The sequence below is a fragment of the Acipenser ruthenus genome, chromosome 4 (genome assembly GCF_902713425.1).
Source record: "Acipenser ruthenus chromosome 4, fAciRut3.2 maternal haplotype, whole genome shotgun sequence".
In the NCBI taxonomy this organism is placed as follows: domain Eukaryota; kingdom Metazoa; phylum Chordata; class Actinopteri; order Acipenseriformes; family Acipenseridae; genus Acipenser; species Acipenser ruthenus.
The window spans coordinates 91,435,214-91,460,800 of record NC_081192.1 but is presented as its reverse complement, the minus strand read 5'-3'; the positions used below and the strand labels follow the sequence as shown (position 1 = coordinate 91,460,800).

The 25,587-nt window shown below is 35.7% G+C and overlaps 1 protein-coding gene across 2 annotated transcripts in view; it reads right to left on the bottom strand.

Annotated features, from left to right (window-relative positions):
• The window catches only part of LOC117399785 (ribonuclease 3-like), a 51,220-nt gene that overhangs the window by 17,324 nt on the left and 8,309 nt on the right, over window positions 1–25,587 (bottom strand). For both annotated transcript variants that reach the window (XM_059023097.1, XM_059023098.1), the window contains exons 14-22: window positions 22,334–22,458; window positions 22,013–22,112; window positions 17,164–17,271; window positions 16,494–16,601; window positions 13,355–13,493; window positions 12,849–12,909; window positions 8,306–8,365; window positions 4,801–4,900; window positions 4,359–4,461 (exon numbers count right to left, since the gene is read on the bottom strand). In XM_059023097.1, the coding sequence (XP_058879080.1) occupies window positions 4,359–4,461; window positions 4,801–4,900; window positions 8,306–8,365; window positions 12,849–12,909; window positions 13,355–13,493; window positions 16,494–16,601; window positions 17,164–17,271; window positions 22,013–22,112; window positions 22,334–22,458 (904 nt within the window). The remainder of the gene's footprint in view (window positions 1–4,358; window positions 4,462–4,800; window positions 4,901–8,305; window positions 8,366–12,848; window positions 12,910–13,354; window positions 13,494–16,493; window positions 16,602–17,163; window positions 17,272–22,012; window positions 22,113–22,333; window positions 22,459–25,587) is intronic.

Sequence of the window (25,587 nt, the reverse complement as noted above, 5' to 3'; positions counted from 1 at the left end):
CCAGTGGGGGACACTGCTGTTGTACCCTTCAGCAAGGTACTTTACCTAGATTGCTCCAGTAAAAACCCAACTGTTAAATGGTGTCTAGCAGTTGGTTTTTAAATGGTGTCTGGTAGTTTGGTTTTTAAGTAAAGTCTGGCAGTTGGCTTTTAACCCTTTCAGGACCAAGCATTTTTCAGTGTGATGCGTTTTGTGTCTATGGTCGACTCTCTTCCTATAAAAGATTCACTAAAAATCTATTTTTTACAGTAGCATCCTGGAAATGGTGTTCTTTTTTCAGAACACTCTGGGGAACATTATTAAGTACTGCAGAAACCATCCAAACCTGTCGCTTTTTTTTTTTTCAACACAATATTTCTGGGGGGTTTTGTGTTTTATTTTAATGTATTTTATTATTATTATTATTTTTTTTTTTAAGTAAAGTATTTAATTATGTATTCTGCTAAGAGATACACATATAAAAAAACGTGCTATTCTATATTGATGTTTGGGCAAATCGCAAGACATTGAGTGATTGCAATGACAGAATACATGTTTATTCTCACGGTCTTTATAAGCAATAAATGGACACTACCCTCTATTATTTTCTCAAAATAAATAAATATTTATAAATAACAATAGTTATTTATTCTATTATTATCAGTAATAAGAAAGAAAAAAAAATGCACCTGATACATTTAGTTCATGAAATAGTATCTGCTTATATATACTTGTTTCTTGATATTTATAAATGTTGTTTATATATATATATATATATATATATATATATATATATATATATATATATATATATATATATATACACACACAACTCTGGAAAAAAATAAGAGACCACTGCAAAATTATCAGTTTCTCTGGTTTTACTATTTATAGGTATGTGTTTGGTTAAAATGAACATTTTTGTTTTATTCTATAAACTACTGACAACATTTCTCCCAAATTCCAAATAAAAATATTGTCATTTAGAGCATTTATTTGCAGAAAATGACAACTGGTCAAAATAACAAAAAAGATGCAGTGTTGTCAGACCTCAAATAATGCAAAGAAAATAAGTTCATATTCATTTTTAAACAACACAATACTAATGTTTTAACTTAGGAAGAGTTCAGAAATCAATATTTGGTGGAATCACCCTGATTTTCAAGCACAGCTTTCATGCGTCTTGGCATGCTCTCCACCAGTCTTTCACATTGATGTTGGATGACTTTATGCCACTCTTGGCACAAAAATTCAAGCAGCTCGGCTTTGTTTGATGGCTTGTGACCATCCATCTTCCTCTTGATCACATTCCAGAGGTTTTCAATGGGGTTCAGGTCTGGAGATTGGGCTGGCCATGACAGGGTCTTGATCTGGTGGTCCTCCATCCACTCCTTGATTGACCTGGCTGTGTGGCATGGAGCATTGTCCTGCTGGAAAAACCAATCCTCAGAGTTGGGGAACATTGTCAGAGCAGAAGGAAGCAAGTTTTCTTCCAGGACAACCTTGTACTTGGCTTGATTCATGCGTCCTTCACAAAGACAAATCTACCCGATTCCAGCCTTGCTGAAGCACCCCCAGATCATCACCGATCCTCCACCACAGTTCACAGTGGGTGCGAGACACTGTGGCTTGTAGGCCTCTCCAGGTCTCCGTCTAACCATTAGACGACCAGGTGATGGGCAAAGCTGAAAATTGGACTCATCAGAGAAGATGATCTTACTCCAGTCCTCTACGGTCCAATCCTTATGGTCTTTTGCAAACCTCAGCCTGGCTCTTCTTTGCTTCTCATTGATGAAGGGCTTTTTTCTAGCTTTGCACGACTTCAGCCCTGCCCCTAGGAGCCTGTTTCGAACCGTCCTCGCCATGCACTTCACCCCAGCTGCCGTTTGCCATTCTTTTTGTAGGTCACTTGATGTCATCCTACGGTTGCTGAGTGACATTCGAATGAGTTGGCGGTCATCCCGGTCAGTGGAGAGTCATTTTCGCCCTCTGCCGGTCTGTAGCTTTGTTGTCCCCAATGTGTGCTGGTTGACCTTGTTCTTATGAACCGCCGTCTTTGAAATTTTAAGGATGGAAGCAACCCAACGCTCACTGTATCCCTCTGCCAGTACAGCCAGAATTGAACCCTTCTTTTCCTCACTCAAAACTTTCCTTTTCAACTCTTTGGGCATGGTCAATAGTTATTTTTTGATTCCAATTACTTTTGAGGTACTACTAGCACTGTTTTGCCATCCAGCTGGTCGTACTGCAAGAGGATAGTGATGACCACAGGAGTGGTTTTTATACTTTTCCTCGTTAAATAAGATTTGGTTCAGGTGATCCCCTAATCAGTACCTCATTCAGTAGAATGAGGTGTGCCTGTGTTGGAATTCAACAGACAGTGGAATGGAATGGCTGCCATACATGTAGAGATGCTGATTTAAGAAAAATTTGCAGTGGTCTCTTAATTTTTTCCAGAGCTATATATATATATATATATATATATATATATATATATATATATATATATATATATATATATATATATATATACACACACACACAGTCACACGCAAATCTAATATTGTGTGTGTATGTGTATATATATATATATATATATATATATATAAATACATGACAGAATAAATGTTCTAATATAAATGTCAAATACATCAGATTTACAGTGTTTTTCCATGTCTTTCTTACAAGTTTCTCTAAAACTGGGCTGTGATGTCTTTTCTCTCCATGTTGCCAAAACTTTCTCCACCCTTTAGACACTAAATGCTCCTCTCAGCAGGAAGTGAACATCAGTCCCTCCCCTATCCAATGATATGTGTTTCAAGCCTGTACTGCAAAGTACGGTGGCACTGTAAGTCATCAAAACTAAGAGCTTTTTTTACCGTATTTACACGATCAAAATCCGAGAAGCCCATTTCAGCATGATCGTGTTAACACGATCCCGGTCATTAAACTGTTAACTAGCGTCAGGCAGCTGGTTTTTAAATAGTGTCCGGCAGTTGGTTTTTAAATAGCGTCCGGCAGTTGGTTTTTAAATGACCAGCATCATTCGGCAGTGCAAAAGTATTGATGAAAGTAAAAGATATGTGGATATGTGCATAAAATACTATTGCATGTAAACTAGCCATGTGCTCACCCCAATTCTCTTTACTCCAATGCAGACATTTTGTTCCAACACACATGTTCACTACAAGAACAGTGTTTTATGTACTGCTTACTACAAAGTTTGGAGTACCGATTAACACATGAGTTTTAGGCAATGGCTTATTTTTATAATACAATATTTATTTTTTTTAGATCCTGTGCATTGTTAATGTTACTTTCAGTTTACACATTGCCCTACACAAACAGAATAATCTAAGTGAATCTCATAACAAATGATTATGCCCATTTGCATCACCCAAAGAACACCATCCCTACTGTGAAGCATGGTGGTGGCAGCATCATGTTCTCATCGGTAGGGGACTGGGGCACTTGTCAGGATTATTATTATTATTTATTTCTTAGCAGACGCCCTTACCCAGGGCGACTTACAATTGTTACAAGTTATCACATTATTTTTACATACAATTACCCATTTATACAGTTGGGTTTTGACTGGAGCAATCTAGGTAAAGTACCTTGCTCAAGGGTACAGCAGCAGTGTCCCCACCTGGGATTGAACCCACAACCCTCCAGTCAAGAGTCCAGAGCCCTAACCACTACTCCACACTGCTGCCCAGGATAGAAGGGAAAATGAATGGAGCAAAGTACAGAGAAGTCCTTGAGGAAAACCTGCTGCCCTGTGCAAGAAAGCTGAAACTGGGACGGAAGTTCACCTTTCAGCATGACAACGACCCAAAGCACACAGCCAAAGCTACACTGGAGTGGCTAAGGAACAAAAAGGTAAATGTCCTTGAGTGGCCCAGTCAAAGCCCTGATCTAAATCCAATCGAAATTTGTGGCATGACTTGAAGATTGCTGTCCATCAATGCTCCCCAAGGACCTTGACAGAGCTTAAACAGTTTTGTAAAGAAGGTCAAATATTGCCAAATCTAGGTGTGCAATGTTGGTAGAGACCTATCCCAACAGACTCACAGCTGTAATTGCTGCCAAAGGTGCTTCCACCAAGTATTAACTCAGGGGGGTGGAGACTTATCCAATTATGATCTTTCCGTTTTGTAATTTTAATATATAATTTTTTTCTCAATAAAAACTTTTTTCCCCTTAACATTGTGGAGTATGGTGTGTCGATAAATGGAAAAATATCAATATTTAAATGCATGAAACTCTGAGGCACTGACACAACAAAATGTGAAAAAAGTTCAAGGGGGTGTAGACTTTCTATAGGCACTGTATATAAATCTATTAAGGCTTTGAGAAATGAAAGCACATAATATTACCTATAAGTGCTTCAAAGCAGTTGGCCATAGCATGCCTCAGATCAGACTCTCGGCACAGATCAGGTCCATGTGCATAAAGCATGAACCGGTCCAGCTCCAGCTTCTACAAAAACAAAAATGAGGCGGCCAAGTCAGAATTAAGGCCACAGTCAAATCTTTACAAAATATGTTTAAGTGCATTACAATTTGTGGTAAATTCACTACAAATAAATTGTATTACCCAGAGGTATTGCAAATGTCAAGAACATTCAAGGTCAACAGTTACTCTAAGGAGCTGAAAAACAAAGCGTACTGTAGTATTTGAAAGAATTGTGAACTAAAATAATTTGCCATCACGCTTTTCAGAATATTTACAAAGTGGTATTTTCATAGTGGCTTTCTGTTACACAACTCCATTCTGTATATATACACATTCAGAAGATACCTTATATTCTTTACCTACCTTAGCTAGCATGGCAAGATGCTGATTCTGAACAATAGCTGTACGATACGTAGCTAAGCCTCCTTCTTCAAGGCTTGGAAACAAATAATAGAGGTGGACACTGCAAAAATCAAACAGAAATGTTTATAGTTGATAGACTAATTGCGGCACAGCTTCTCCTTGAAATAGAAATGATCTCTTTACTGCAGCTGGGGTGGTAGTTGTTATGCTCTACAATGTTACATGTACCATTTATATGATTACTATTTTTGACAGGTTTTAATATATATATATATTTTTTTTTTCCCAATGCACCAGGAATACCCTTCATTTTCCTGGTCTCCCACTATCTGGCCTTTCAACTGATTTAGTGGCCAAAATTCTGATCGAGATCATGCTTATGTTATTATAGTGATGTGGCATCAGAAGCAGACTTCAGAGTCCAAGTGAAAATAAAATGTATGGTTAAAAAAATAAATACATACAAACTAAAACAAATGTTTGTCATAACGATGATTAGGTTCTATATTCATTCTAAAAAGTACATTTACTGTTCAGTATGGTACCTTTTAAAAATGATACTTTGATAAAGTGGTACATTTTTTGATCACTGGACTTATCAAATGAGAAATCGCATAAAACCTACTCCATATAAGGTAAGTATATCAAAGTGCCTATTATAATTCAACGGATTTACAGTTAATGATATTCGATTCATGCAGCAAGTTTGTCAAGAATTAAATAGAGGTGGTCTTTTTTTTTCTTTTACTCATTTCATTTTAATCTCTACAAGAGCAGTAAAAAGGACAATCTTTTCATTCTTCTTGCAGGGAAATGTATTATTCTATATGGGATAATGCTTTGATAATTTACTTTTCTATTTCTTATCCATTTTTAAAGAACAGGAAATGTGAAAGTGATGAATTGCATTACCACAGACTGAGGCACAGAGAGAAGGGTCTTGGAGGGGCTCATACCATGAATTTAATGAGCCAGGAAAAAGGAATTGTGATCAACGCATATCCCACTAAACCCCATTGTATTCTCTATACACATTTCATATGTTTTGCAGGCATGGTACAGTTATTTCTAAATTTCTGAAGGTGTTTTATGGTTGGAATAAAATGGCTGACAATTGACGTTTTTATAAGTATCAGTATCAGCACATCAATGGACATGGATCCAGCAGCGCGTAGGCAGGTCTGAAGGATTTCAAGGAGCCCTTAGGAATTACAGCTAGAACTAAAGGCTATCTAAGTTTTTATTAAGATGTTTTAAAAAGAAAGGAAGTTCAAAACAACAACTTTTTTTTTTTGACAAGATAAGACTCACTGCATTGTGAGGCAACCCTTTTTTATGAGGAGTGGGGTAGGGGGATGGAGATGTACTATTGTGTGAAACTGACAAAAAAATACTTGCTAATGTCAATGTGGAAGTCCAAAACAAGTAGCCTATATCGCACACCGACTCTCTGGGATCAGTCTCCCAAATATCCCAACACTGTTCACGATTGATGCCAATGCAACACCACAATAACAAAATCGTAGATCGAATTTCCATTCTTTATTATTTAAAAAGAACTAATTTAAAAACAGAGCAATGTTTCAGCCAGATGGCCTTCATCAAACTGTTAATAAATAGTGTTCAATGACAAAAATAATGCTCCCTCACAAAAGTTTATAAGTGTTACTATTTATAATTTACTTTTGAATACATTTTAATTGTACATTCATTTACTGCACAATAAATCACCATTGCTTTAACATTAACTGCTTATAGACCCTTTAGTTCCAGAGAAGGGGCTATTAACCCATCTGTGTAAGTATGCAGAAGATTATTATTATTAAAATATTAAATATAAAATGTTTCTGCACTAGTTTACCTAAAGAGATTAATTCCAGTGTACAAGTCCAAAAGATTCACATAACCTCTACACCTGAAGGTATAAATGTTGGAAACATTGGTGGCTACTCAATCATGCCTTTTATGATGAAAATGTAGATCCGATAAAATTATTATTGTAAAAACAACTGATTACATTATTACATAACTAACAGTAGCCTAAATCAATAAAGCACAATATTGCTTTGCTGCTAGTGGAACTTTGAGTAATATTAATCTGTGATAATTTATTTTATCCTAAAAATACCAAATGGATTTCTAAGCTTTCGTCTAGCTGGTGTATTACTGTTGTATTAAGCAATATGTCGGTGTATTTCACAGAATTGTATCCTAGGAATATTAATATTATTTTTAGCGTTTTAACTTTGACTCACTGGTACAGTACAGCCGTGGTGCACAAACTTTTTATATGCCGCCCCCCTTACTTCGCATACATTTTGTTGCTTTATTTTTACACTTGGCGCCCCATACATGGAAACCGTCACTTCCGCTCTGTTCACTGCAGTTGCACTCACACTCGCCACTTCAAACATTATTTCTCTGGTTCTACAAGTCCTAGAGTGATCGTCAACGGCTCATCTGAAAGGTAATAACTTGGACTAATTAGCTGTAATTTATGTATTTATTTAAAATGTACGACCCTTAAAAAAAAAAAAAAGAAAAACTTTTACAGAACTGCCTCTTTAATCACAGTCACACCCCCCTTACTGACTCTCTGCGTCCCCCACACAATATGAATCAATAAAAATACATATGTATTACTTGTCATGACGCACATGTATCAACATATGAAATCAACTGAATAAGTAAAAGCAAAATATGCAAGTGTATGCTAATAAAACTATAATAATAATAATAATAATAATAATAATAATAATAATAATAATAATAACAGACAAACTAAAGCAAAACAACATGGTCAAAAAGCTTAAATCGCTATGTGCTATGAAATTACCTGGCGGGTGTGTTTCAGTCTATCACAATGGCAAAGGCAAAAATAATGGGCATTACTTAGAGTTAATTTAATGTTAATAAACTAACTGTCAAACTAAATTAACACAGCACCTCTACACAAGTTACAAAATGCAGCAGCACTATACAAGACATGCACATTATTTAACAGAATGGTGAAGCAACTCAAGAGAAATGAAAGCACATAATATTACTCGCGAAGTGTTCTCTTAGGAGGTGTTCCTATACATGGAGACTAGCTACTGTCCCAAGATATGCATCCCCCACACAAAGTAATATACCTTTTAATACCATAAATAAATAAATAAATAAATAAATAAATAAATAAATAAATCCAACTTGTTCTTATTTGTTGTTTGTTACCCAGATGAGAATTCTGTGAAGACAAGATAATTAATGAATGGAATTTTTGTATGTGTGGGCAACTTCAATACTTAAGCTCAACAACTTGTCTGCCATTGCAGCATTGTTCTTAAAAAGGGCTGGAACAGCTGACATGCATATGCCAATTACTGGGAACCAAGAGCGCTGTAACATTAACTACCCCTGCAGTATGAAAATACAAATAAAAGTAACCAATAATACAAAATGAAAGGAAAGGTAAGAATAAGAACATAAGAACATAAGTTCTTGCAGTATTGTTATTTCTTACCTTGTTAAGAACTCCACAACAGCATCACCAAGAAACTCCAGGCGCTCATTATGATTTATTCTGCAATGATGAAGATACAACCACATTCATTATGCTGGCTTCCACCACTATTTTGAAAAAAGCCTCAAACTAAACATGTAAAAAAGAAAGTGTAAGACAGCTTAAAGTTAGATAGCATAATTAAAAATATTTTAATATAGATTTTATTTTTTATATATATATATATATATATATATATATATATATATATATATATATATATATATATATATATATATATAGACACACACACAGATGGGTGAAATTCTCAACAAAAAAAGTGCAGGTACTCGTATACACAGCCGGGTGTAAACATTAAAAAATTTAAACAATTTGAGTGACAATAAATAAATACTTTTCAAATGTATACATATTGGTACACGACACATTTATAAATACAAAATAACGGATCAATTATAACCAATTCAACATAAAAAACAAGGAAGCTGAAAATACGGAAAGCTTTAGATCCTGTGCATGTATCACTCAGTCATGTACTGTAATATAACACTTAAGTTAAACCTTAAATGACAATCATGAAGAAATATTACACAATGCAGTAACTGCTGTAGAGAGGGTTTTGTTTCAACATATCCTAAAAAAAGGGATGACGTTATAAAAAATGGTATACAAAAAAGTGCTATGAAAAAATGATATAAAAACAATGCACAAAAGGGGCATTGATCACTATGCATGTACCTTGCAAGTTGGGCCAGTGTTTGAAAAGCGTGAAGCACACCTACATCTGTATCCTGATTCTGACTCGAAATCTGAAGCAGCACTTTGTTGATACTGTTTTTTTAATGTTAATCCCTACTGTCCCACACATCACTTGCCATGTTAGAAAATTTCACGCATATTCTGGCAATGTGGCAAATCCATTCATGGCAAAATGCGTTATGATAATTATTTCTAATATTGATCAACTATGTAATTTATGGCGAACACGGACGTGGATTTTCAAATTCATGTGCAGCAATGGTCGTTCGAATATTCAGATACTTTCCTTGCCGCACTAAAGAATATAATTATTACTTCACAATGATAATTACTCCATACCGCTGTTTTCACGTTGCACTGCTAAGGTCTTCTCTCGTTGATCAACGAATGACACAAAGTGAAATGGACGGAGATTTGTGACGCATGCCAAAAATGAAATCTGATCAGAACGAAAGCTCGCCCAATCAACATGCAGCGATTATACTGACATTAATGGTGGCCATTTGCAGCTAACAGAAACAGAAGCTGTGTGAGGAAACAGAATGCAAGCAGCATGAACTGTGCTGAATGAAAGCACATTTGAGAAACGTTGCGCTAGTGGACTGTGTGAGTGGATGGAATGCATCCGTGTTGGATGAAAAGCAGATTAATTAAGTCCCGGTACCCAATGTTTCTGTGTGCGCACCATAATTTATGACAATAAGTGATTACTGGCAGAATTTCACCCCTGTGTGTGTGTGTATATGTATGTGTGTGTGTGTGTGTGATATATATATATATATATATACAGATGTGCTCAAATTTGTTGGTACCCTTACAGCTCATTGAAATAATGCTTCATTCCTCCTGAAAAGTGATGAAATTAAAAGCTATTTTATCATGTATACTTGCATGCCTTTGGTATGTCATAGAATAAAGCAAAGAAGCTGTGAAAAGAGATGAATTATTGCTTATTCTACAAAGATATTCTAAAATGGCCTGGACACATTTGTTGGTACCCCTTAGAAAAGATAATAAATAATTGGATTATAGTGATATTTCAAACTAATTAGTTTCTTTAATTAGTATCACACATGTCTCCAATCTTGTAATCAGTCATTCAGCCTATTTAAATGGAGAAAAGCAGTCACTGTGCTGTTTGGTATCATTGTGTGCACCACACTGAACATGGACCAGAGAAAACAAAGGAGAGAGTTGTCTGAGGAGATCAGAAAGAAAATAATAGACAAGCATGGTAAAGGTAAAGGCTACAAGACCATCTCCAAGCAGCTTGATGTTCCTGTGACAACAGTTGCAAATATTATTAAGAAGTTTAAGGTCCATGGAACTGTAGCCAACCTCCCTGGGCGCGGCCGCAAGAGGAAAATCGACCCCAGATTGAACAGAAAGATAGTGCGAATGGTAGAAAAAGAACCAAGGATAACTGCCAAAGAGATACAAGCTGAACTCCAAGGTGAAGGTACGTCAGTTTCTGATCGCACCATCCGTTGCTTTTTGAGCGAAAGTGGGCTCCATGGAAGAAGACCCAGGAGGACTCCACTTTTGAAAGAAAAACATAAAAAGCCAGACTGGAATTTGCTAAAATGCATATTGACAAGCCACAATCCTTCTGGGAGAATGTCCTTTGGACAGATGAGTCAAAACTGGAGCTTTTTGGCAAGTCACATCAGCTCTATGTTCACAGACGAAAAAATGAAGCTTTCAAAGAAAAGAACACCATACCTACAGTGAAACATGGAGGAGGCTCGGTTATGTTTTGGGGCTGCTTTGCTGCGCCTGGCACAGGGTGCCTTGAATCTGTGCAGGGCACAATGAAATCTCAAGACTATTAAGGTATTCTGGAGCGAAACGTACTGCCCAGTTTCAGAAAGCTCTGTCTCAGTCGCAGGTCATGGGTCCTCCAACAGGATAATGACCCAAAACACACAGCTAAAAGCACCCAAGAATGGATGAGAACAAAACATTGGACTATTCTGAAGTGGCCTTCTATGAGTCCTGATCTGAATCCTATCGAACATCTATGGAAAGAGCTGAAACTTGTAGTCTGGAGAAGGCACCCATCAAACCTGAGACAGCTGGAGTAGTTTGCTCCGGAAGAGTGGGCCAAACTACCTGTTAACAGGTGCAGAAGTCTCATTGAGAGCTACAGAAAACGTTTGATTGCAGGGATTGCCTCTAAAGGTTGTGCAAGAAAATATTAGGTTAGCGGTCCCATCATTTTTGTCCATGCCATTTTCATTTGTTTTATTATTTACAATATTATGTTGAATAAAAAAATCAAAAGCAAAGTCTGATTTCGATTAAATATGGAATAAACAATGGTGGATGCCAATTACTTTTGTCAGTTTCAAGTTATTTCAGAGAAAATTGTGCGTTCTTCTTTTTTTGTGGAGGGGTACCAACAAATTTGAGCACGTCTGTGTATATATATATATATATATATATATATATATATATATACATATACACACACACACACACACACATATATATATTTTTTAAATTATTTTTAATTATGCAGTCAAAAAAACAAAAAAACAAAACAAAAATTATATCACACAGTGCTACTCCGTTATAATGCAGTTGTCGGGGTCCATAATTAGGACGACGCGTTATTTGTGTTCCACCTTATAAAGAATATTGGCATTTTTGTTCCCGAAATGATTTAATATTGTAGCGTATCGTGGAGAATGAAGGAAGGTGACGCACACAATTTGCAGGTAATCAAATCCACGGTTTACTGAGACGATTATTCCAGGCCCCTGTTAGCCTGGGCCAGACCAAAAACAACAAACAGTCTTGCACTCTCACAGCAGCACATTCACACAGCAGCTTGTCTCACTCTTTAGCACAGAGCATTTTTTTTCCTAGACAAGCCCTCTTTGGAGTCAATCTTAACAAGAAAATCTCTTAGTTTATCTTCTTCTTTTAGCCATCCACGCAATGTAGATTCTGCAACATTTATCTTTTGAAACTGCTGCTTGAGTTTCATCTTTTCTTACTCTGTCTACTGCATTGAGTTTCATTTTAACAGAGAAAGATTCTAGTTTTTTGCTGTCTGCCATGCTTCGTACTGATTATCTGGAACGTTCACCCAATGTTTGCGAGTCAAATTGCACTTTGGGGGAAATGTGTGCCACAACCTTACCGTGTTATAATAACTGATTCCGTACTATAACAGGTCACGTTATAACAGGGTAGCACTATATATTTTTAAAATATATTTCTAAGTACAAACATGCTAGTTTAAACTAATAGTGTTGCTATTGGTAATGAAATGTAAATGCAACTTCCGAACTTGAACGGACAGATCCATTAGTAAACTTGAACTTTCAGCACAAAGTAAAATAAAACATCAGTATTGCAGTACCCCACAATCTTGCTTAAATAGCTCATGGCAGATATGGAAAATATCAACAGGGATCCCATAGTCTGCTAAATGAGTAAATACATTAGTACATAATAATAGGCAATGGGGTCATCTGCATGTAAACATCAGCAAAATTGTTTATGCAAGTTACTTGTGAACTGAGTACATTCCAGAAACAGCCAGTAATATTCATAGTTTATTCAAATATTTAAACCATTTCAATGCTTCTATTTTAATTAGGTAAAACATTATGCATGTATTTTTATGTCGTGTATTGAAGGACATTAGCTTTAAAATGTTTCTGTGCGCACACCACAATTTATGGCAATAGTACCAATTCACAATCACTGTAACCATTAATTTAGCGTTAACTGCAGCAGGGTAATCATAGTACAGAATGTGCACACTTCTTACCTAGAAGGTGATGGGTCATCCTGGCCAAGCCGCGACATTATATTTATTAATGTGTTTATACCTAAAAATAGAAAAAAGCATATTAAGCTGAAAACGCACAAAACAGATCAAATGCTATATATCATTTCAGCAACAGTTGTGAAGCACATGGCACCAGAAAGTCAGGTGTGTGTGGGGGGGGACAACCAAGGCTGAACAACAGTTTGTTAAATATCATATGGGAGTCATATGACTCCTTAAAACACATTCTCGCTTTATTTTATTAGAACATGAGGACGCACAACCTATAGAATAGTGCAAACTCTATGTGTGTGGGTATACTATACTCTTAATTTAAGCAATGGGATATGAAGTTTTGTACTTAATGTAATAGTTTAATGTTAAGGGACAAATAACTAAACAAGTTTAAATAATTGGAAGCTGAACTGACACTCAAGAACAATTCCTTGTCACTTTAAAAACAAAAAAGAAAATACAACACCTTATCTGTTACATTCAGTTTTTACCTTTTTTTCTCATGTACATGTGATGGACTTTTCTATCGCCATACTTGGGCTGCCGAATACCACAGTTTGAAAGAGAGTTTCTGGCATGGTCTGGGTTCATGCCAAAATTCAAGTGATGACTTGGATGGGTCATGGCCAGCTGCAGTAAGAGAAGAATATGCAAGGGATTATAAAAATTGAATCCTTTTTTAGTTCTTGTGTGCTGAAGCACATTTGCAGAACTCCATATCATATATCAGAAGATAAACAAAATAGTTAGCAGCAATCCTAATTTGCTCCATGCACACACAATTAACTTCATACAAACCACTATATTAAAAATGTTACTGTCATGAAAGGCATGAAAGAGAAGAATTTTCAGCATCCCAATGACATGCAAGATATGATTTAGGCTTACCATTGTTCGATAATGTTAGACTTAAACAGAAATCTACATGATGATAAATTATTAAATATACTGTAACTTCGGATATAGCTGTGCACCAAGTGTAAAACGCGTTCCGATGCATTCCACACACTTTTGGTCAGTCTTGCAATGAGTGTGTTGAATTACACACTCCTATGGATAACGTGCACTGTTTTACCAAAGCTGGTATCAGTTCTTAACACTACATTCCTCTGCATACTTCACATAGCAACAAACTAACCTTAGTGCAAGAAAAAGCAGATCAAGTTCAAAGTCTGCAACACATAGATTTTGTTCAGCGAACTAGATGTTTGAAAAATATTTAGCTTAAAAACAAACATCCTCTTTGAAATGAGTAGTAAGGCTAGATTTCAATGTCCCTGCACAGCTTCAGGTAACATTCATGTGACTTTTTTTAAAATGTATGCATTTACTATTTGGGCAGCAGTGTGGAGTAGTGGTTAGGGCTCTGGACTGTTGACCGGAGAGTTGTGGGTTCAATCCCCAGTGGGGGACACTGCTGTTGTACCCTTGAGCAAGGTACTTTACCTAGATTGCTAATTGTATGTAAAAATAATGTGATATCTGTATAATGTATAAGGGCGTCTGCTAAGAAATAAATAATAATAATAATAATAATAATAATAATAATAATAATAATAATATTTCATGATAAATACACATCTGGTTAAATTGAGCTTTGTACTGTCCATTTTGTGTTATCATATTTGAAACAGAGTAAAATGCCATTAATATATTTGGAAAGGGCCAATACATTTCTATGGTACTATGTTGATATGTTGCAGAATTCAAAATACAAGCTCGTTCAGATTCACAATTAGAATAATCGAATCAGATAAAATACCTTTTTCATACCACCTAGCTTTTCTCAAAAAATGTTTTCCTAACTTTGCTGGTATAATAAATAAACAAATAAATAAAAATAAATAAATACAAAAAAAAAAATCCTTGCATTTTAAAGATCGCCTAGTGTATTAGATTGTACATTAAGAAATTCAAGAAACCAATATTTAAATAATAAAACAGCCATTACTCTTCTAGTATCCCACAAACCACTGCAAAAGAAAGGTTTAACTGATCCAAAGACATTTCTTTGACTGATCACGTAGGAAACAGGGTCATCTGCTTGTAAACATCAGCAATGTGCTTAAGTTGCACACAGGAACACAACTATCCACGCAACTCCTGTGCTTCTTGCACGTTCACGGGAAACGCACCAAATTTGTAAAACAAAAATCACAGATAAGACGCTTTGATGCATTCCGCGTATCCCTCCATCATCCTCAATAATATGTCAATTGATGCATGTTATACTTTGAAAATTATGGGAATCATAATCATACTGATGGCCACAAGTATGACCTGAATAATCCAAAAAGGCAACTAATGACCCAGCAGTCCAAGAACATCTCCCTTGAAAACATATTGTTACTTTCTATTAATCAAAAGATAGAATCTGAGAATATTCTTACTGCAAGGAGGAAATGAACCCATCAAGCAAATCTATGGCCAGTTCAATTGTAAAATTACAATAATATACTTGTTTGGAGGGGAGCAAATATCCCAAAATACAAACAAAAAACAGAACTCTTCACTTATATGGAATGTTTTGTAATTTTTTTGTATTTTTTTTTTTTACGAGTGCCATATGTAAAAAAGGCGTTCACAGTGAGTGGGTGGGTAAGTATTGTTTTACAGTCCTCTATAAAACATCAAAGAAACCTTAATTAGTTGATATTGAAATTGTGCGATGTATAAAAGAATGTCCTTAGTAAGAAAACGAGATTGGGTTAGAGACATATTTAAATCCTTGGATGTCATAGGTAGTCAAAGACATGAAACCTTTCATGAAAATCAGTAAGCTTTGTTTCTTCTCAGATGTCCTATTAGATGCAACAGCTGTAAGGGAACATCCTCTTGAGAATGCAAACACATTGTCTTTGAACTTGTACAGTTTAAATTATGCCTTTTATTTTACAAGGATCCCAAACAGGACGGTAAGGAACTATAGAAATGCCAGTGGGCTTTCAAAAGATTATGCAAGCCTGATACAGAGTATTAGAAATCTTTGAAACCAAGGAGGTAAGCTGTTAAAATGTATAATTAGCTGGCTGAGTACGGTCCTTCAAGTTCTAGAACCAAGGTAGTTTAACTTCATTAGGCAAACACAGTGAACAGAAGAACAGGGGAAAGGCAAAACAAAACAAGAGCTTTACTTAAATTATGATACAATAAGTAAGTGTTGTATACTTTTATCTGCAACTTTACCTTTCTAAAAATCGCTCCCACAGCTGTGCAACACTTAGTTTGCACTAAAAAGGTGTGTAACTTCTTTGAAGAAAAGGAGATGTACTTAAACATATTCCTAATGGAAGCAGTTGACTGTAGATGCCCTACATAAGGAATCTGCTACAACTTCACAATTTGTTTAAGCTGCCAGCTTTAAATAACATGAAGGCGTGTAGAGGTCTACCATTAACAGGTACTTTTTTTCTTCTTTATATGCTGCCAATATATGTATTTATAAATATTAAGTATATTATAGTATTTCAGTTTTCACCCTTCTCCCTCCCATGTAGATACCATCACGCTACAAGACGTGTTAAGTAACCACATGTGCATACTATGCACACAAAGCCCTAAGGGAAGGCTGCATTTGAAACACAAGGTTGTTAGTGGTTTATTATGCCCTCTCCTCTCCTCTCCTCTCACCTGCAGAAGACAGCGTTCCTTGAACACATATCCGATCAACTTGTCCAAATCCTTAAGGCATTGATGGTAGCGAATGTGGTGTGTAAGGACCGGTAACATCATTGCATGCTGTAGAGGAAAGAAATAAAAAAAAAAGATTTCAGAGAACAATATAGCTAGAAACCATCAGAAAAATGACTTCATGCAAACAATTGTTCACTAGTTTTATTCTGTTGCAACTCCTAGAATTTGCCTTTGCATAAATGCTGTGCAAACTTTCATAAGGAAAGATTAGGGCCTCCACCTTTTACGTGGAGTATGAATATAAAATGCTCTGTATACTTTAAGAAACTCTTCCCAGCACATGCCAGACAAGTAACACTCAAGATGGTCTTTATTGGTGTTTGTTTTTGGCTTAAAAGGATATCAGAACTGTCAAAACCTCAGTAGTCACAGGGGATAAGCACACAAGCTGACAATGCTAATTCACTTTATAAACATGCTATGTATTTTAGACTTTTTATTTTCTCTTACAGTCGTAACATTGCCACTTCCTCAGCCAATCACAATCACGGTTAAAGAAATGACAAGGCGATTCACTGTAGTTCTTCTCTTAATTACATCCAGCTAACATTAGTGGAAAGCTTTTCTAGGTCCATAAAGTTGAGGAATTAAATGACACACAGAGTACCTGGCAAACATCAGATCGGATGCCTGTTTTCCAGAACCCCTGGCTACTCAGTTCCACAGTCACCTCTCGTCGCATGGTGTTTTTCTGTCTGATCTTCTGAAGAGCTTCCTGTAACATGAATCATCAATAATAGATATTCATAATCATGCTCCATCAAATCTACAAACAGCTGGTGAGTCTGTTCAGCAAGAACATTAATCAAGAAAAACACTGTATTTAGTGCTGGGACAAATATCTGAATAGTCGAACAAACATTTTTTGACATGTATTTGGATACAAAAATCAGATTATTTATTCTCTACAAAAATTCAAAAACACAAATGACAAAAATACCTTGCACTTGTTTACCGTCTCACCTGAATTTGCGCGACAGTTTCAAAATATGACAAATGAAAAAGAGCTCTGTGTGATATTAATTATATAAAACACAGAATCAGCACAGCCGCTCTTGAGCCTCTATTTAAAAGTTTTAGACAGCAAAAAGTAAACGAACCAGATTATGCATGTGCACCAGTAACCTCTATGGAAAGCCATCTGGGACAAAAACGTGTCGTGCTGCTTTAGAGCCATAATCTCATGGGACTGAAAAAAAGGCAAGCACGTCATTCTGAAATGCCTCACTTAAACAGTACCCAACTTCCTGAAAATGTTGTGTAGTGATTTTTATATAGACTGTATATATTATATATATTTTGTTGCGACTTTCTGTGTTGATGGCCACTGTTTACTGTGAAGAAACGGCAATGGCAAGGAATGAAAAAAAAAGAAAATAAATAAAATGCGTTGTCAACTTTATGTATTATTTATTTCAGGAATAAACAAAACGTTTAACTTGAACTGCTATTTGGCATCCTTTGTTTTGTAGTTAATTCACTGGGGTAAAGCAAGTCCTACACAAAGTATTCTTTACTCCTGGGATATGTTTCTATTTTATATATATGTTACATATTGTAAGGTCTTGCTGTAAAATAAAGGCGCACACACACAGGGGCTACAGCCAGGCCCCGTGCCCCTGCTGCTATGCTGTCTCTGCCTGCGTTCAGAGCAATATAATGGCTTTCATTACATTTTGAAAAAACGAACAAATATCCAAATGAATATTTAAATTATGAGTGAATATCCAAACATGAAAATCCCGTTTTTGTCCCAGAACTAACTATATTACTAAAAAACAAGTGAATTTAAGAAAAAAACGTAGACAAATTTTATTTGCTGCTTCTTGCTTATATATAGATTAGCAAAAACTATTTATACCCTGGATTACTGTCTTATAGCAGGCTTAACAAAAGAAACATTAAAATCCCAATCACCAATGAGTAAATCCCTGAAATGTGTAAATTACATCACATTACACCTGTCCAGAAGTGTTTACATTACTTACAACTGTATTCATTGTTTTGTTCTATCTTTCGGAGCTGAAAACTATAATCCAACTTTCTTTGCTCATTGCACTTTGTATAATAAATCCTCAGGGCTCTCGTGACCCAGTGCATTTTCTCGCCGTTCACTGTGGCTATGTTTCCATTAAGATATCAAAGCGAATAACGTCTTATGCGCATTTGAAATTTGGCAAAAGTAATGTGCATAATCAACCTAAAATTGGGTTTCCATTCAAATCAATTTCTAGCAGACAAACTGGCCGATGGGAAGACGTTGTGGGCGGAGCTAAAATTATTCGCATCGAAAACTGAAGTACGCTAGAAGAATAGTGCGACAGACCGTTTCCACTCTTTTCCCTGATTTTACTTTACAAATATATGTGATTTTACTTATACGATGACGTATCACTTCTAGCAAAAAACCCCAGTTTACTAAACAGCAGTCTACTGACCATCACTTCCCACCAGTTTATTATTCACAAAAAAATAATTATTCTGAAAGTATTCTCAGGTGAAAATCTAACCATAATATTTGACCGGTGTACTTGAATACTATACTTTTTGAATTGTAAAATTCAGTACGTTAGGCTACCTACAGCTTGATTTGTTTTACCCCATAAGAATCTTAATTAACTGATATTTTGGTTATAGCCTACTATAAGGGTAGCCTACTATTTTCTCATAAATTACAGGAGCATTTTCACCTCTTCTTGTAATTTATGAGAAATGTTAAATGTTTAATAAGCACACACTTTTCATATTATGTTTCTTTCTTTTTCCCCCCTTATTTTTTTCTCTATTAATAAATAGGGAATAAACACGAAGTTAATCATCTGACTGATTTTTATATACAGAGCAATTGTTTCAGCTTGTATAAAATCAAGAGAGAACATTACGAAGGGGGTTTCAAACTTCGTTTTATGTAGGCTAATGTTTGATGTCACTATACTTCTAAATTGCGGGGATTGCAAAAGAAAAAGGGGGAAAGGCAGAATGCTATACATGGTAAATGTACTGAATTTTCTTTGTAATTAATTACATTTATTACTGAATTTTATTTAGATATTTACAATAAAATATTCATTAATCAGTCATTTATCAGTTTATCAGTCATTTTTATATTAATAAAATTCATGCCATAAAAGCAAGGAATTTATTTGTACAGGAAAGATTGGTGGTGTTCACGACGTGTGACGTATAGATATTAAAATAGGCTACATTCTTTTCAAACTGGAGAATTAAAGCCATTGCGCACGTGTTCTCTACAGCGGTCAACTTTTCAGCAGCAAAATGGTTTGTAGCAGAAAAAACTCAAATTTCAGGATTTTCGTGAACAAGGCCAAATAATACTGATGCTGTTACTGCAGCTTGCTTCAGCAGTATCAGTATTGTTATGAGACAGAGAAGATCTAGAAGGCAGCTGTATAACTTGGAGCGGTTACTACTCACAACCACAAAACGGAATCCACCTCGAAAGTGGGTGTACAAGCGTTGCAATATATTTTGGGAAAATATCGTGCAAGATCATTTTAATGATCAACGCTGGCGTACCCATTTCAGGATGACCAGGGAAGCTTTTAACGAACTGTGCACTAAACTTGTCCCGTATATTGCTCCAGAACAGTTCAGCCCAAGATCACCTATACCAACAGAAAAGAGAATCGCTATCGCTCTGTATAAGCTGGCTAGCTGTGCAGAATATGCAGTCTCCCAGTTGCACCTGTTACTGTTAGTCGCCATTTTTTCCTCCCAGTAAGGAACTTCCTTAGGAGCTGCAGTGCACTTTGGGGGATTCGCTTATTTTATGTGAATAAAATTATTTCAATTTAAAGTTATGCGCATTAAGGCACCTTAATTAGCATTTTCTGAAAATATCGATTTTCCTAAAACCCTAAGGTCTAGGGTTTTTAAAAGTTCTAATAAATGTACACGTTTTTGCGAATTATACCCATTTCCATTGAGCTTGTCGCATATTTTTTTTTAATCCGTAAACTTTTAGCGAATAAATCCACTGCAATGGAAATATAGCCTGTGTTAGAAATATAAAACAGCTCCATGATCAAGCAGATGTACTACGTTAAAGAGGGCTTTGAAAAATCCAAGTGCTTGTGGATTTATGATTTTCTTTGTGTCCTGGCTCCAGGGGGAGTGGATTGTAGTCACAACAAACATGTTAAAAGTAGATACTACGCTACATGGTTCAATATTAGTGTTGTAGTCAGTGCTCAAGATAAGGTTTTGGGTCTGAGAGTAATGTGCCCTCTAATTTTAACACAGAGAGTAAAATGTATTTTCAGGAGGTAAAATGTAACATTACCTTGAAGTCATGAGTTATCTCGACAAATACTGTACAATCTTTAATGGTAATGGGGTAGGCATTAAAAAAGAGCCTGCAATGTTACTTTGAACTACTGTACAACCACAGTTCTACAAGGTTCTGATTGGCTGCAAAGACATCATCAGGGCTGGCCAGAGATTGGATAATGTTTGTTGGGTTGGTTTTTCTTGTGTATAGTTTCCTAGTAACTGAATGCATTGTATTCTGGGAGATGTAGTTGTTAGCAGAAGTTTTAGGGGAGGCAGACAATCTGTGCAGCAAAATTGCTATGCACATTTTTACGCATTAAATAAAAATTTAGTACGTATTTAGTGTGTATTTCGTAATTTTTAATGCGTAAAAACAGCAGGTACACAGCTTATCTGGACCTCTGGCTGTACCTGTGTATTGACATTCCTGACCTGCTTGCTCATCCATAAGGTAAAACAATCTGATCTGCAAACACTATAGTATTGAAACAATTGTACTGTACATTTTAAGTTCAGTTTTGGATTATAACTTCCATGAATACAGCCTATTGATGAGCATGTGTCTGATTTACAAGTGAAATAGCTTTTTTTGGTATTTTTTTTTTTCTTTACCCAATAGGTCAAATGAGTAACTGACAGTCCTCCACCCTTCTCCAGGGCACCAAAGACTGAAACACTTCTTCCGTATATGGGGGACTCCTACTTTCTCTGGATAAACAGCTCATTTTAAAGATCACTTCTACATGTTATTATTATTATTATTATTATTATTATTATTATTATTTATTTCTTAGCAGACGCCCTTATCCAGGGCGACTTACAATTGTTACAAGATATCACATTATACATATATCACATTATTTTTACATACAATTACCCATTTATACAGTTGGGTTTTTACTGGAGCAATCTAGGTAAAGTACCTTGCTCAAGGGTACAATAGCAGTGTCCCCCACTGGGGATTGAACCCACAACCCTCCGGTCAAGAGTCCAGAGCCCTAACCACTACTCCACACTGCTGCCCCATGTTCTTACCTACTGATATAAAAATTGCTAAATTGTTACTACACAGTGGGCTTATTAGAACAATGTAACCTACAGATTAAAAATGTATACATTAACAAAAAACTCATGTGAGCTGCCTGATTCATCTTGTTAAATACCTCTCTTTGTGTTAGCTTCTGTTTGTCCACTTGTCTGACTTTTGGACTGTTGGCCAGCAGATGGCGTAGTTTCACATAGCTCTTCCATAACTTCTGGTACCTTAAACACAATATTGTTATCAAAATAAACTGTGAAAGTAGAAGATGCCTTATATTACTGCAATATTTATTTTGTATATAAACTACATTTTGTATACAAAATAAATTAAATACCAGTATGACTAACTCATTACTGTAACAGTATGTAGTTCGTATGGGTATGCTTCTTCTAAAAGGAAAAAAATAAATCAAAAGGTTCCAGGAAGAAAAAGAAAATCTTACTGTGGGTCGCCGGCATAGCTCAGTTGCGCTGGTCTTATCCCAAAGTGCACAATTATAGGAAAGGTAATGACATCTGGGTTAAACTGCTCCCGGTCCAATTGGTCAATTCGAACAGAGCTGGGTTTCTGCAAAATGTAACTTTCGAAACTCAAAACCAGATAAGCTGTTCACAAAGGCTTGTGAAAACTGTGAACATGAACATGAAGAACACTTGCTATATATTATGCTTTTAAGTAAGTATGTCTTCGTGAATCTAGTACAAGTACCAGATACCACATACGTTCTAGAAACTCATTGATTAACATTCATAAATGACTTGCACATCTTTTGTAAAATACCAGGCAAAGACATAAATGATAGAATGGCTGTTTGCAGTACAATTATAAATCACAATATGAAATTACAACGTGCTTCTAATCTGGATGCCAAGAATCATGAGAGCTATAAGATGATTTAAGCATACATTGCATATTTTCCATATTGTTTTATCTTAGGATAAAAAGAATTTGAATTTCTATGAAAATGGCATAGATTCCACTTGTCCTACTAAAGAAAACATGTTTAAATGTGAAGCAGTATGGCTGCCACCTATAAAAGTACAAAGTACAATCTCCTCCATTCAGTTTACTATTAATAAACATTTGCAAAATCAATAAAACTATCAACTAACAGTGTGCAGTATATCATTTCTCGAATTTGTTTTTGTAATATGATGAAACTGCTTATTAACGCAATGACATTCTATTCAAGTATTAAACAACCTAGCATTGTTTCATGCAGAAATAGCCTGTACATATATATTTCTTGCCACACAAGTATTGGTATATCTGCAAAGCCCACAATGCACCAAGCTCCAGCAATTTCCTGCCAAATAAATATTCTGATAATTGCATGAGAAGTTTTTTGTAGACTGACTTACTAGCTAGATACTGTTTACAACCTTTTTTTTTTTTTTTTTTTTAGCTCAACAAAAGTTTTAAATTCCTGCATTGTGATTTAACCAGTACACTGCGATTAACTTGCATGGTTTACTTTTAATAGAGAATAGATACACCCAGTGGTGTAGTGCTATATTTAGAATTGAGGGTTCCATATTATCCGCCCCGCCCCGCTCTCTCACCCCTACCACGTCCCCCTGCCGTCCCCATTTCCCCATACATTCAACAGAACCACAGTTTATCACTCTAGTAGTTACTGTATTTGAAAGGGCTAACGAGTGTACCAATTCATTACAAATTCAGACAATCAGATATTGAGGTATTATTGTAAAGCAATAGTACATGCAAGGCATTTATAGGCTATTTATATTAAAGATAGATAGATAAATAAATAAATAAATAAATAAACAAACAAACATAATATATATTTTCACAACACGATTTAAACAGTCATTATTATTATTAATCCTATGTGTAACACTCCCCCTTCTTGTATATTGAATGGTTTGGTCCAGAATCAGCTCCTCTCACTGTCCTATTGCAGCCGCTTAACACTAGCACCGCCATAGCCGCTTTTTGACCGGCTTTTGCAATTCAAATTTAAATATCTCTGCGTATTTGAATATCTCGTGCATGTCCGTTCTTAAGTGTTACTGAATATTTGAATTAAATACCCATATGGTGTTTCAGCTGCAGAATCATAAAAATGAATATGTTATAAGCACTTGCTTCTTCAACCGCCAGTCAATCAATACAATATAGCTGACAATTTAGCCTGGGCTTTGTAATAAAATCAAAGTCATTGTGAAAGAACATATTACATACTCCTGTCGAGTGCTGAAACACTAATGAAAGTCCTTCTACACATCATATATATTATTATTATTATTATTATTATTATTATTATTATTATTATTATTATTAGCATTTGTCACAAAATATACACATTGAATCACAATATAGTGTGATATAGCTACGCTACTTACAGTTGTAAAAAAAATTAAAAATGTGCTTATTCTAAGCTCAGGAGTGCACTGGGAACACAATCTCCCGGAGGGACTTCATTTTGCAGCTAGCCCTGGAGCTACGGCAGAAACATTTTGATAAGAGACACGAAAGCCGGCTGGCAAATGCCCCTCAACCTTCAGCCAGTGCTGCACCCACCGGCACACGGAATAAAAGACAATGCCAGGTTGCTAAATGTAATAAAAACAGAACTTTTGATGTCTGCACCCGTTGTGAAAAGGCAAGTCTGTGGCAAATGCACTTGTACAGTTGAAAAGTGTATTTTCTGCGTAGATTGTATTTAGTCGCCCTGGATAAGGGTGTCTGCTAAGAAATAAATAATAATAATAGAAAGCTGTAATAGAACTCTGAACAGACAGACAGAGCCTTTGAACTGTTTCACTCAAAGCATTTTCACATTGCATAAGTTATGTTATATTTTTGTTTTATGCTATTTTTATAACTAGTTATTTATGTTTTATAATTTTTTATGTGCATACAGCTTTCTACACCTGTTTACACAGAAGTTTATTGCGTAAAGTTTATTTTATTACAGTTTTTCATGTTTATGTATAAGTGCCCTTTGAAAAAAATAAATACAAAGTTTAATTTTCAATGTAAATACGGTGTTTCTGCTCTGAAAATGTTATGTATGATGTTCATAAATAAAAATATTAAGTTGTATCCGATTGTTTTTTTTTTCATTTTCATATCGAAGACGTTTTAAAATGGAGCTGCACATTTTGCGGGTGCGGCGGTTGTATGTAGTCCGAAATCTCAGCGGTTCAAGTGTTAAGAGCGAATGAGACTGAGGTTTTGAAACAGAAGTACATCTATTTGCAAAAAAAGCTGTGCAAGGCCACACACAGGTACCCTTTGTTTGTTTGTTGTGATGGAGTTATCTTTTAAATAAATGTTTAGCTTATTTTATCTACATGCTTTCTTATATATGGGTCTAAAAATAAGAACTGTTCCAATTATTACATCTAATTGTAAAACGCTGACACCTTAGCACAGTGTCCATACAGGTTCCCTTCACTTCTCTTACTCATTATTCTAGACCAGGCATGCTGTATTCAAACTGTTTCATTATTTATCTCTCAAGGGTTTCTTACGGTTATTGTGTTCTTTGCTTATTTGTATGGGTTATACACATGTATATCTCCATATATTAATAGGAGCAAAACAGTTAAATATTGTACACGTGAAGTACAAAGCGGTGCTCTCCCTGCCCAAGAAGTGAGGGGTCGGCGCTCCCTGCAGACCCGCAGCACTACACCCCTGGAGACACCACAAAGTACAGTAAACTTA